The 14013-nt window shown below is 38.5% G+C and overlaps 1 protein-coding gene across 3 annotated transcripts in view; it reads right to left on the bottom strand.

The window, feature by feature from the left end:
* Positions 1–14013, bottom strand: part of LOC148363348 (UPF0606 protein KIAA1549) — a 57725-nt gene that overhangs the window by 39283 nt on the left and 4429 nt on the right. For all 3 annotated transcript variants that reach the window (XM_088341005.1, XM_088341006.1, XM_088341007.1), the window contains exons 3-9: positions 4730–6601; positions 4542–4630; positions 3952–4111; positions 3730–3860; positions 2045–2234; positions 1875–1934; positions 1638–1783 (exon numbers count right to left, since the gene is read on the bottom strand). In XM_088341005.1, the coding sequence (XP_088197131.1) occupies positions 1638–1783; positions 1875–1934; positions 2045–2234; positions 3730–3860; positions 3952–4111; positions 4542–4630; positions 4730–6601 (2648 nt within the window). The remainder of the gene's footprint in view (positions 1–1637; positions 1784–1874; positions 1935–2044; positions 2235–3729; positions 3861–3951; positions 4112–4541; positions 4631–4729; positions 6602–14013) is intronic.

Genomic DNA, 14013 nt, shown 5'->3' with positions numbered 1-14013 from the left:
CTGTATTGCATTTCCATTTCTTTGATGGCTAAACGAAACACTCGCTGTCTGGCTATATCCCCACTAAAAACAGAGACAATCTTTTCATCATGCCAAATGCAAAAAGAGCAAGTGAAAAACAATAAATTATTTATCTCTTTTTAGCAGACTAGCAGCTCACAGGATGTAGCATCAGGGAGAACTACAGGGAAGGGAAGCAACAGCACTTTGTGCACTTGGGATCTTTGAATGGGAGGGTGATGGGATGCTGTTGCCATGGGAATATGGCCCCATCCAGCTCCATGTGAAGCTGATGAGCAGGTGCATGTTTACCCCACAAAAGCTCGGCCTGATTAGTAAAGCGGTGATGTCGTCAGCGATTACACACATGCCAAAAATCTCAAATAACAAGCACTCACCACTCACTCAGTAGCAAGGTTGTGGCAATTAAAAAATGGAGAAATTTATTCTAAAAATAAGTGACTAATTTTTATGAAAGAACAACATCCAGTTTGGAAGACAATCTCTGAAAAATAAATAATTTGGTAGGCATGACCTCTACGCCTTTCACAGGAGCCTTCTTTTAAGACACAAACAACATGTTTCCTTGTAACGCTCAGGCTGGGCCTGGTACGGTACATACAATTGGTATTTACCATCCGAAACTTACTCACAGGGACATTTTTGTACAGTGAACCCTTGTTTATTGCAATAGACAGAATCAGTGAAGTAGAGAACTTTATTTCTTTCGCAATTATAATACACTTATAAAGAGTAGACCTCCACGACACAACGACCACTGCCTCATGACGTCCCTTTACGGTGAGATGTTTTTTTTTGTCGAATACAATCGACCCACAAGCAACATTCTCTGGCAGCGCCGTCACAAGCACAGAGTATGAGGGCATTGATTTTCTTGTTAGGGAGATATACTTCCTACCATATGTAATCGCATTTAAGCTGAATTTACAACTATAAAATACTGAAATCAGAACATGAATTTAAATGCACACAATTTGGTATGTGTCACCAGTAGCTAATGGTAGGCTGTGCATGGGGAGAGAGGGCATAGATTATACAGGAACTGCGAAGCAAACATGAGCACAAAATTTGGGGTTAAAGTGTGCTGAATTTTGGTCTTATTTGTAAAATTGTTTTCACAATACACCATGCTTGGAAAAAAAATAAAATGTCTTGAACTGTAAACAGAATTGGAGAACGAGATCTTTGAGTGGTTTGAAGCAGAATGCATATGGAGTGTTCCAGATAAGTGTTTGTTTACAAGCTCTCAAGACTGCACGAGCCAAGAAGTATGTAAATGAAATGAAATGATCTGCATTTATATAGCGCTTTTCAAGTCAATGACTTCCCAAAGCGCTTTACAATGTGCTCCACATTTCCCAATAGCGGCCTTGCAGCCATGTAAGGCGCTAACCTGCTTATTGTAGGTATTAGGGTTATGAATGTTTCAACTGCTTCCATAGGTTGGTGTACATGTTTTCTTCAATTCATTTTATTAAATGGCAATCTTAAAGCAGTTTTAGAGGCTCAGCTTATATGCGAGTTTATACTCTAATTTGTAACTAGATAGTTACTTTCAGAGTAATGCACTACTTTTTGTTGAGAGTAATTTACTTTTTTAAATAAGTAATTAGTACCTGAACACTGTTGTTGCCAACATTGGTGGCTCTTTTGACACGTCGGACAGGTCCCATAGCCTCTCCAAGCAGTATGGCCATCCTTCGCTCGATGTTTGCTTGAAAGGTCCTCTGGCCCACTTCGCTGTCCTGAACTCCCAAAAGAACTATAGATACCAGAACCAAGAAGATCAGAATATACCTTTCACATAAAAAAACTGTGCAACAGGTCGTGGCAACCAACAGAATCCATCTTACCTGTTCTCACCCAGGAAGATCGAAGAGATTGGCTTGTGTTTAACTCAGGATAATGAAACGCTTTTGATGAAAAAAAAAAACCATATCTGAATGTCCTGAGGGTTTTATGGCACTATTGGGAGAAATGTCAAATACATTTGAGTAAAAGTAATGATGTCTGTAAAACTTACGCTCAGCAATCTGCAGGACAGGGAAGCCCATGTAATAGCTGAATTCCACCTTGCTGAGCTTCATTAGGGCCACGCTGACCTCTGATCCTTTGAGATAACCACCGGCGCTGTTCACAGTGAACGTGATGTCCACTGGATACCTCTCACGCTGTTGCTGATTTTTAGGGATGGCTACAGTGATATTGACAATCTGCAGCACAATGTGACAATCATGTTTAATATATTGTATACAGAAATTTCATTTTGAGTTTTAATTTTGTTGAAAATCTTGACTCTTTAAATTCAGTTAGAGAAAAAAGGGTAAGCCTTCAAGTGCTATGGTCAGGGGCATCATCATTTGTGTATTCAATAAACAAATCTGCATCCTTATCAACCCTAATATTACAAACGGCTAAAAGTACGACTTTAACAAATATTGACCGGACCAGCTTAGTATTTATCAAACCAAGCCTTTTGTCTAATTATTAAAATAAACCACAGATAATCCTGGAAAACTGGAACACAAGTAAAAATAGTTTTTTTGGGGTTCAGCCACAAAAGGTAATTCAGATGCTTCTTATTAATAGGCAGTGTCACAAGCCAAAAATGAAGAAAGGACCCAATAGCGTTCGTTTTACTCAGTTTTATCGATAGAGAGAGAGCAGTGCTTGCTTCCACGATCTGATGATCGTCGGACACGGGTAGCTGGTGGCAGGAACGCGGAAGTGGCACTTCCGTGTCGAGTGAGGGTAGTTGTAGGCAGCGGGAAAACTGGTCGATAGCCGGGACGAGGGAGCAAGGGCGGTAACGAGTCCAGAAAAGAGGTCGGCAACAGGTATCAGGCAGGAGAAAACAGGGCAGGAGAATGTCGGAAGGTACAGAGCTTGCCTAGCTGAAAGCATAGGTTCGCAGACGGTCTGACAGCTTCCTCTTGGAAGCCGGGGGTTTAAACAGAGTCCGGGAACCAATCAGCGCTCAGGGCTGTTGGCGCCAACGAGGCAGTCGCAGGTGCCCCGAATCAGCAATCATGACAGGCAGAAAGCTTAAGTTAAGAGATTTGAGGAATTAAATTGTGTAAACTATGCAGTGAAGATGGTCAGATGTCTAATATTTTTCAGCAGTATACTTTAATAAGAACATTTTTTAACTTGATATAGACCATTTGAAATCTATATCTAGGCGTCTTCAGCCATCAACAACAGTTGTTTCTGATTGAGTCACAAGTATAATTAAAAGTGTGTTGGTTGGCAGAGGGAACGCTGTGATGACAATAAAAACAGCAGAAAATAATGGACGTCAAATTGCTGTGCTTTTGGTATTGTTATTGTTACTCCAAATGGCCCATCTCTCATTACTAAGCTATTTACAATATCACAGTGCAAGCAGGCTTTGCAGATGTTTCTATAGTTTTTATTGAAAGAAGATTTTCATTTACAAAATAGGAAAACTAAAAATCATCCGTTTTGCTTTAAAAACAATGCCGACGTGACTGTTACTTGATATCTAACAGGAAGTGGAGGTTAAACATCTAAAATATTTTCAGCAACTAACACACTTGCTTTCAAAACTCTTAATTATGAGTAAAAATTTAAATAATTGCTTTCAAAAAAAGAATCCAAACAAAGGGACCAAACTGGTGCTTCTTTGAAATTGGCTATAAATTTTAGGATCATACAATTGGGTAATCATTCATGTTTTTCACTCACTTGCACTGTGAAGTCAGATGAGGCCTTCGCTCGCTGACGTACTTCTGTTAAGGCCATGGTCAAACCTCGCTCAATGCGCTCACTGAAGTTGCAAAAGCGTACGTCAATGTTACCGGGAACATACTGCAGCACTGCATGTTGGAAAAGGGGGAAGGAATTCAGAAAATAAGAAAACAGCTTGCTGAATCTCTTTGAATTCATTTGAAAGATGCAGTATTTCACCTGTTTGCACTTGATATTTATTGTCTCGTATCGTCCAGTGGGGAGACACGGACAGGAAGCGACGCCCTGACCTTCGTATGGCATTGATAACAGATATGGCAGTGTACACCACTGGATCGGCTACAACCCGAAATATAAACTTTGGTGGCGGCTCTAAAACCTTAATAGACAAAGAAGTAAAGTTTATTTTTTTTCTTATGTAGTTAGTACATGATTCAAGCTGTGCAAGTAAAAATGCACATAGGCTATCTTTTCAAGTGATTTTTCAACTTGTACGGTAAATGTTTTTATTTTAGATACAAGCCGTCGATCAGAAAAAGTTATTGTCTCAAGTTGTGAACAAGGATTTGGGTTATTAGCACTGAACTGTAAAACCACAGGCAGCACATAATCAAAAATCCGCTACTTAGAAGATATGTGCTAAGTACACAAGGTTGATGCTGACAGGAATGTTCATGTTATGTGCAGGCTTGAACAGAAACATTTATGTTTTGCACAAAGATCCTGTTAATTCAAGGAGCATCTTTACATACAGTACAGTTGAAAATCAATCAAACATTGCTGCAACTTAAATTCAGAAAACAATGTACCTGTAACTCAAACGGTTTGTTAAATTCCCTCTTTAGGGTTTCTCCAACTTGAGATTTGGCATATCCAACTTTGGTCCCTAATGGAAAACCTTAAAATAAAAAAATGAAGTCAGTTAATAATGAGTTATAAGTACTAAGTGTAGCTCCAGATTAACTGTGACAAAATAATGGCCAAGACAATTACTTACCTATTTGAATGAAGTACTCAGGCTTCTCAAGGTCGCAGACGTACTGTCGGGATGTCATTGTGGTAGTATGCCACTTATTAACGGTGACAGGGTTGACCTTGGCAGTTTGATGAGAACTTGTGTTGGCATTTGGAGATGTGGGTATGAAGGAAGTGGAATTAGCTTCACTATTAGCTGGAATCAAGGTTGTTGTGGCTGGACTGTCAGATTCATATTTAGTCACGCCTTGATCATCCAACATAACAGGGTGGGGCAAAGACCAATTGGATGATACTAAAGTGATATTACTTGTTTGTTCGGTCGAAGGATGTTCTGTAGGACCAGAGGAAAATGCAGTTGTTCCAGTAACAACTGAAGTTGGTTGTAGGGTAGTGACAATTGGGAAGACTTCGGTGACAAACCACTGGACATCAGTCAGAGAAAACGAAGCCACAACATTGTCTGGCAAAATTACTGTAGTGCTAGGCAGTACAAGTACAGGGCTGTGCTGTCTAACAGTATGAGTACCTGCAAACCAATCTGCAGTTGATATGTGAGTAGAGAAGTGAGAGGAGAAGGAAGCATCAAGAAAGGGTGTTGTGACAACAGAATGCTGCAATAAAGGCTTGGCGTCTTGGGTGACGCTGGCGGACAACACAGTGACATTTCCTCTTTCATTGGCTTCTTTTCCTGAACCAGATTTCCCTTTAGTCTGTGTAGTGTAATACTCCAAGCTGTTCATGTCAGGCAACAGGACGTCGGTTGGTTGAATACTGTAAGTATCGGGCCAATCCATATTGTCTGATGGTTCCAATGTCTCACCAATAATTGTGGGAGAATATTCTGGATGAGTCGTTTTGGAGCGTTCAAGGACAAAAGAGTAGACATCCCTTGATGTTTGAGGTAAATTTGTTGAATACACTGTCAGAGGACTTAATGATGGCAGGATATTAAAGTGATGCATGGATGAAAGGGTTGTTCCTACTCTAGTGGGAAATGTGGTGTCATAATGTTCTGTGTAGTCCTCTTGATCGTATATGTCGGGAAGATTTGGGCCCATTGAGTAGGAAACTTCTTCTGGACTGAATGTCATTGTCTCTAAATAATCTCCACTCCCCCAGTCAAAGTCAACGGTATCTGTGGGGTAGAAGTCCTCCAGGGGAGCTTCTGTGGGTTCAGATGGTGGTGATATTAGCAGAGGATCCATAAAAGGTGTAGAGTAGCTGGGAAACAAAAGCTCATGCTGATTTGGTAAAATGTTCACTGGTGTCTCCTCAGGCATTGGTGAATTTGTTTGAGCTGGGTTCCAAAACTGAAATGTCCTTTGATCCATTGTAGGGTCAATTAAGACATCATCCAAAAAATAAGATTCATCCGATGGATTACTATTTAAAACACTAGATGTCAAATAGATTCTATCACCGGTTTCACTGGGGAGTATCCAAGTTTTTTTTTTTTTTTCTGACTTGCTGCCTGCAACATCTCCATCTTTCTTTGTAAGATTAAGTGGTGGGACAGTTGAGCTTTCAAGAGCAGGAGTCCTCATTGAATTTAATGGAGGTTGCGTCTGAGAAATTAAAGAAGTTTGAAAAAAGGGAATTGTTTGCTCAGAAGAATGTTTCTGAGCCACCTTCAATTGTGGAAAAGATCCCAAAACAATTTGAGATGATTGTGATGATGGAGTAGAAAGAGGCTGTGATTCTTCTACCCTAAGGTTTCTTGAAGTGAAGGATTTGGGGTTGTGTTGGGGAATGAGTTGGTGAGGGTCTTCCTTCTCAAAGGCAGTTTCAAGAAAGGGTGGCGAGTTTGATGTTAACAGCCCCATTGCGCTTGAAACATTTCCATGAAAAATATGGCCAAGGTTTATAGAGCCTGATTTAGCATGAGATTCATCTATGGAACACAAAGGAGATGACACTGGATTGTCAGCAAACCAGCATGCTTAAGAACAATGAAAATTAACAGTTATCTTTCTTCTCTAAATCATATTACATTTTTATGCATTATTTTGTGAAAATCATGATTCTATGCCAGGTTGATGAATGTTTACAACTCATTTGCACATTAAATATATGTATTTTGTCCCGAGTAAAATCAAGCAAGTCTTCTCCTCTTTTATTTTTTTTACTAATTATTAGTTGAGTGTAAATGTAAACACTTGGTGGATATAATTCCAAGCTTCTACATTTTCCCCAAAAATAGGTCATTTTATGGGGTCAAACCTAAGCGCACAACCTTAAAATGTCAGGTCATTTTAGATCATCACTTCAGTGGCACAACAACACATGCACAACATTTGTGATGGTTCAGACAGACACATTTTATAATATTGGCAAGAACATAAACATAACATAAATAGGAATACTAGTATGATGTTTTCTCAACATTAAGAAATGAAACAAAGATGTTTTATGTTTGTTTGTTATTTATTTCTAGTGGCTGGACAACCTAAAATTATCAATAATGACAGTAATCAGGATAAAACTCAAATTCATTTGCATACAGTAGGCATAGTTCTATATGTCAGCTACGCAGAGTCAAAACTTGGTAAATGTCTTGAATCTAGACCCACCAGCTGATCCTCTGAAATGTCAATATGTCGGACTAAGCTGACCACATATTGCTGGACGACAAATGCATATAAAAGCAACTGCTTTGAAGAAGGACACTGACATACAAATTACAAAATTGTGAGCTTGATTGTGGGTTTGTTTAACGCACCCATCATCTACAGCACACCAGCTTTTTAAAACTAATCTCTATTGTTATTTGTGTAAAAATCAGATGATAATTTGATGCAGAGAATGAATTAATAATTTGATGATTAAAACTGAATGAATATACAGATTTTTCATTATATATTTGTCACCGAATTACAAATTCAACCTCAATAACACTAAATTTTGGGGACCCATAGATCTCTATTGGGACCCATAGATTTTTGAGCATGCGAGTCCCCGGGACTATATATATATATATATATATATATATATATATATATATATATATATATATATATATATATATATATATATATATATATATATATATATATATATATATATATATATATATATATTTATATATATATACACAGTGCATCCGGAAATTATTCACAGCGCTTCACTTTTTCCACATTTTGTTATGTTACAGCCTCATTCCAAATTGTATTAATTTAATCTCTTATCTCAAAATTCTACACAAAATACTCCATTATGACAATGTGAAAGTTTTTTTTTTACTTTTTTTGACTGTATTAATAGAAAACTAAGAAATCACATTTACATAAGTATTCACAGCCTTTGCCCTGAAGATCAAAATTGAGCTCAGGTGCATCTTTTTTCCACTGATCATCCTTGAGATCTTTCTACAGCTTAATAGGAGTCCACCTGCAGTAAATTCTGTTGATTGGACATGATTTGGAAAGGCACACACCTGTTTATATAAGGTCCCACAGTTGAGTGTGCATGTCAGAGCACAAACACCAAGCATGAAGTCAAAAGAACTGTCTGTCGACCTGCAAGACAGGATTGTCTTGAGGCAGAAATCTGGGGAAGGATACAGAAACATTTCTGCTGCTTTGAAGTTCCCAATGAGCACAGTGGCCTCCATTATTCGTAAATGGAAGACATTTGAAACCACCAGGACTCTTCCTAGAGCTGGCCAGCTTCTAAACTGAGCGATCGGGGAAGAAGGGCCTTAGTCAGGGTGGTGACCAAGAACCCGATGGTCACTCTGTCAGAGCTCCAGCGTTCCTCTGTGGAGAGAGGAGAGCCGTCTAGAAGGACAACCATCTCTGCAGCCATCCACCAATCAGGCCTGTATGGTAGACTGGCCAGACGAAAGCCACTCCTTAGTAAAAGGAACATGGAAGCCCGTCTGGAATTTGCCAAAAAGCACCTGAATGACTCTCAGACCATGAGAAACAAAATTCTCTGGTCTGATGAGACAAAGATTGAACTCTTTGGTGTGAATGCCAGGCGCCATGTTTGGAGGAAACCAGGCACCGCTCATCACCAGGCCAATACAATTCCTACAGTGAAGCATGTTGGTGGCAGCATCATGCTGTGGGGATGTTTTTCAGAAGCAGAAACTGGCAGACTAGTCAGGATAGAAGGAAAAATGAATGCAGCAATGTATAGAGATATCCTGGATGAAAACCTGCTCCAGAGCGCTCTTGGCCTCAGGCTGGGCCGAAGGTTCATTTTTCAGTGGACAACGACCCAAAGCACACAGCCAAGATCTCAAAAGATTGGCTTCAGAACCACTCCGTGAATGTCCTGGAGTGGCCCATCCAGAGTCCGATCGAACATCTCTGGAGAGATCTGAAAATGGTTGTGCACAAACGTCTCCCATCCAACCTGATTGAGCTTGAGACTTATTGCAAAGAAGAATGGGCAAAACTGCCTAAAGATAGGTGTGCTAAACTTGAGGGATCATATTCAAAAAGACTTGAGGATGTATTTGCTGCCAAAGGTGGATCAACAAAGTATTAAGCAAAGGCTGTGAATACTTATGTAAATGTGAAATCTTAGTTTTCTATTTTTAATAAATTCAAAAAAAGTAAAAAAATAAACTTTTTCACATTGTCATAATGGAGTATTTTGTGTAGAATTTTGGGATAAGAGATTAAATTAATACAATTTGAAATGAGGCTGTAACATAACAAGATGTGGAAAAAGTGAAGCGCTGTGAATACTTTCCGGATGCACTGTGCACTGTGTGTGTGTATATATATATATATACACAGTGCATATAAGCGGTACAGATAATGGAAGGATGGATGGATATATATGCGGTACAGATAATGGATGGATATCTATCTATCTATCTATCTATCTATCTATCTATCTATCTATCTATCTATCTATCTATCTATCTATCTATCTATCTATCTATCTATCTATCTATCTATCTACCTTGGTCATATCCCTCAAGAGGGGTGACCGACAGCAAGATACACAAATACAATAACAAAGAAAATAAAAGGGAAATAAATAGCAAAAAACACACAAACATTTTTGGACCATGGCCAACCCACTAGCCCAAACACCCAAACAAGTTAGGCACCTTGGCACCCAAGTTGGTCATGCTTTCGTCCCTCCAGATGAAATGGGACACCAGAAAGCGGCCATGTCACTCAGGTCAGGGTGACACAACACACTCTTTTGTTCAACAGCAGGGCCCGACAGCTTTCGCTGGTTTACCCCTGCCGCATCATACGGGTGCCCAGCTCATCCTTAAGAACGCATCCAAAATCCCACTATCCTTTAACAACACCTCTCCACTCCTTTCTATCACCAACAAGAGCTTTAGCTTCCATTATATTTAGACCTCTTTCTTGCAATGCACTCATCACACCATCCATCCACGTCAATCGCGGCCTTCCTCTTGGTCTCCTTCCATTGACTTCTGCTCTGTATATTCGCTTCAACATTCGCTCCTCACCCATCCTCTCCATGTGTCCAAATCAACCGAGTACTCTCTTATCAACACGCTTGCTCCACGACTACTCCAGTTCTGTCTCTCACAATTTAATTTCTCAGTCTATCCAATCTTGTCACTCCTAACATAGTCCTCAAACACTTCATTTTAAAAACATTCAACTTCCTTCTCAAATCTGCGTTAAGGCTCCAAGTCTCTGCACCATACAACACAGTCGGCACAATCACTCTCTTACAGTCCCCTCTTAACATCCATACTCATACTTTTGTTGTTCATCACTCTCCTCAGAGCACCCAAAACCTTGCTTCCTTGATTCACTCTGTGCAATACCTCACACTCCATTCCACCAACTGCAGCCACATCACAACCCCAGTACCTAAAGCTTTCAACTTCTTCCAGCACCTGTCCATGCAACCTGATTTCTAACGTCATGCCCACTCCATCACCTTACTCTTCCCAACATTGACACATAACTTACACCTATCACGTACTCTTCCAAACTCCGTTACCAACCTTCTCAATGTTTCCTCAGAATCATCAAGAGAGAGAGGGACAGGGAGAAAGATAAAAACAGAAAGAGAGAGAGAAAATGGAGATGGAGAAATAAAGAGAAAAAGAAGACAAGAGAGAGAGAAAGAAAGAGAAAAAGGGAGAAGGTAAAAGAGGGAGAGAGATAAAGAGGAAGATAAAATGAAAGAAAAAAAGAAACAAAGAACAAAAGAAAGAAAAATAAGTAAGCGAAGAAGTAGGAAGTTTGGTTAATCTGACTCAGTTCCTCACAAAAAAATAATTTTACTAGAAAATCACAATGACCCAGAACTGGTGGGGACTCTTTCTTTTTTCTTTCTCCCTTTTACCTATATCATACAAAAGGGACATGTTACCAAATATTAGCGCTGCTGTATGTATATATCACTAAAGCACCGTAAATAGCCTCAAGTTGCTGACCCCCAAAACTAACTTTTTTGTTCCTTTCGTGATATCATGTTTAACCAATAATGTGGACATTATTATAAAATCAATCCATGTAATAGTATTTTTTTTAATTTGTAAGTTTTCTCTACTATATTTAGCAGAAAGAAACTATCAAATAAAACATGCACTTTCTGGCAGTCGTCCAGGAATCCTTATTCTTTGACCTACTTTCCAGCACAAATTCTCATGGATCTTATAATGAACATGGCCGCAAATGTGGAACAGTCTCATTAGTTTGACAACACTAAAGAATTATCAGCACAACATTTAATTTATTCATGGTATGAAAAATCACAGAATAATAAGAGCACATTTCCATCCATCTTGCCATAAGCTTTTGTGTGTCTTTAGGACCAGTTCTTTAAAACAACTTGCTATTAATATTGACTAAATGAAAAAAAAAAAAAAAACCTTTAAATAAGCGGAACCGTTTATCTTCTGCTAGATAGCATACTTTTTCTTTTTTAAAGCAAATTGCAAAAGCGTACGTCAATGGGACCGGAAACATTAAAAAACAAGCTAATATATTCAAATAATAGGACAATTAAACATAAAATAAACAACAATGTCAGATTTTTTTTTTGCATTGAGACAATGTCTAGTAATTGTTACAGCATTATACCTCAAGGTTGTTGCTTAATCCCTTGTGTGTTCTGAGCACTCTTGTGAAAATGGATTTGAAGTAGAACAAATATTTACAGGAATCAATATTACAAAAGGTCTACTCGTCTCCCATGATAGCCCAACCCTAAAAGCTAACCTGATTATGCCTGCATGCAGACAGTACTAGTGATGTCTGGAATTGAATCACGGAAAATAAAATCCATTTGCCTTCCTTGCTTTAGTCTTCTTGGAATCAATTATGTCAATATAAAAAAGGGCAAACTTATTTTGAATCAATATCGAAGAAAAATATTTGACAAAGAAATACGTCTCCAACTGGGTTACGGACAAAGGTTGTCCCAAAAACTTGTCTTCAAAAGGTATTATTATGGTCACTATTAAGAGTGAATTTGAATTAAAAATGATTAAAAAAAAGTAGGCTCCATGCAAATGAAATAATTTTACTTTAGACTATAGCATTCAAGAAAATCTATGAGTCACTAGACCAGGGGTCGGTAATCTAGTGCCCACGGGCACCTTGGTGCCCCCTGAGTATATCTGAGGTGCCGCGGACCTGTTCTGAATATACCCCACCAGTTCTGGGTCATTGCGATTTTCTAGTAAAATTATTTTTTTGTGAGGAACTGAGTCAAATTAACCAAACTTCCTACTTCTTCGCTTACTTATTTTTCTTTCTTTTGTTCTTTGTTTCTTTTTTTCTTTCATTTTATCTTCCTCTTTATCTCTCTCCCTCTTTTACCTTCTCCCTTTTTCTCTTTCTTTCTCTCTCTCTTGTCTTCTTTTTCTCTTTATTTCTCCATCTCCATTTTCTCTCTCTCTTTCTGTTTTTATCTTTCTCCCTGTCCCTCTCTCTCTTTCTATCTTACCATCTTTCTCTTTTTTTCTCTTTATTATTTCCTCTTTCTTTTTTCTTTCTCCCTTTTTTTCTTTCTTTCTTTCTTTCTTTCTTTCTTTCTTTCTTTCTTTCTTTCTTTCTTTCTTTCTTTCTTTCTCTCAACAGTCTCTCGATTTAATCCCAATCAACCTCATCCAATTGCTCCCCTGATTAATGATGGCAAATCCTCCTTAACAGGCAATAAGAAAACCTTGCAAACTCAACACGGCACCCATTTACTCAAAGCAAGGCAGACTATGTAGGATGAAAACAAAGATAATTTGTATAAACAATTTCGTTTTATTTAACAAAAACAATTATTTCTAGATCCTTTTTTGTTCTTTACCCACTTCCAGCAAATTTAGTGTTGCTTATGAAACAAAGCACCACAGGACTTCGCAGACATCATCTTCATTAGATATCTACAATCAACAATCCGGATTCGTGCCAAGATGGGCAAATGAGATGGATCTTTTATTATTTTTCCCCTCCGTACAAAAATTGTTACACGCCATAAACAATTTGAAATGATCACTAAAACGTACCGTATAAAATACAGGGAAAGGTATGAGTTGACAGCTATGCGATCTCCATCATTCCTTCCGAACCCCTGCATTACTCCACACCATGCACACAACCTCTGTTATGCCAACTTCTTCCAAAATAAGTGCTCAGAATAAATTCACATTTTATTTTGTGAATAACATCTTATTTATCATTGTGTTCTTTATATTTAGTTACTATTTGAATATGTTTTTAGTGATTAATAAGATGGAATGAGGTCAGACCAATTAGTTTTTAATTATTTCATATCGGAAAAGAATTTGCTCGTTACTTGAGCAATTCTAGCTACGAGCATGATCCTTGGACGAATAAGGCTTGTTTGAAGTGAGAAGCCTCTAAGTGCTAAATTGGTGCTACCCAACAGTCAATCAAAGAGTCTGGGTTCCCTCAGAAATGCAGACACGAAAGGTGAGAGGCCTGGAAGACTTGAGCCACTAAGCATCTTCCTATATTGTCAATATTTACCTAATAACTATTTTAGCAGCACTTTTTCACGAAACCCTGCGAGTCAAATGAAAATGCTACAATGTCGAGCTACGTGGTTGCGACTGTGATCGCCAACACTGCAAACCTTTCACGGAGGGTGTATTTTAAAGACTGTTTCATGAACATGGTCACGAGAATTTGTCCTGTGAAGAAGCGTCATTTCGCCAATATTTTTCTGTCACGTAATACTGTGTTTCGAAGAATTTAAGACATCTCATTTAAAATTAAGAGACAATTACCAGCAAAAGGAAGTTAGCCTTTTTTGTTAGCCTGCGATAAAAGCACTGTTGCATCTGACACGGCTCGGTTACTGACTTGTTTGAGAGGACCGGAAAAT

The sequence above is a fragment of the Urocampus carinirostris genome, chromosome 7 (assembly GCF_059441175.1).
Source record: "Urocampus carinirostris isolate Australia breed hairy pipefish chromosome 7, RoL_Ucar_1.0, whole genome shotgun sequence".
Lineage (NCBI taxonomy): Eukaryota > Metazoa > Chordata > Actinopteri > Syngnathiformes > Syngnathidae > Urocampus > Urocampus carinirostris.
The sequence above is the reverse complement of the archived record's forward strand: the minus strand, read 5'-3'. Positions and strand labels throughout refer to the sequence as shown.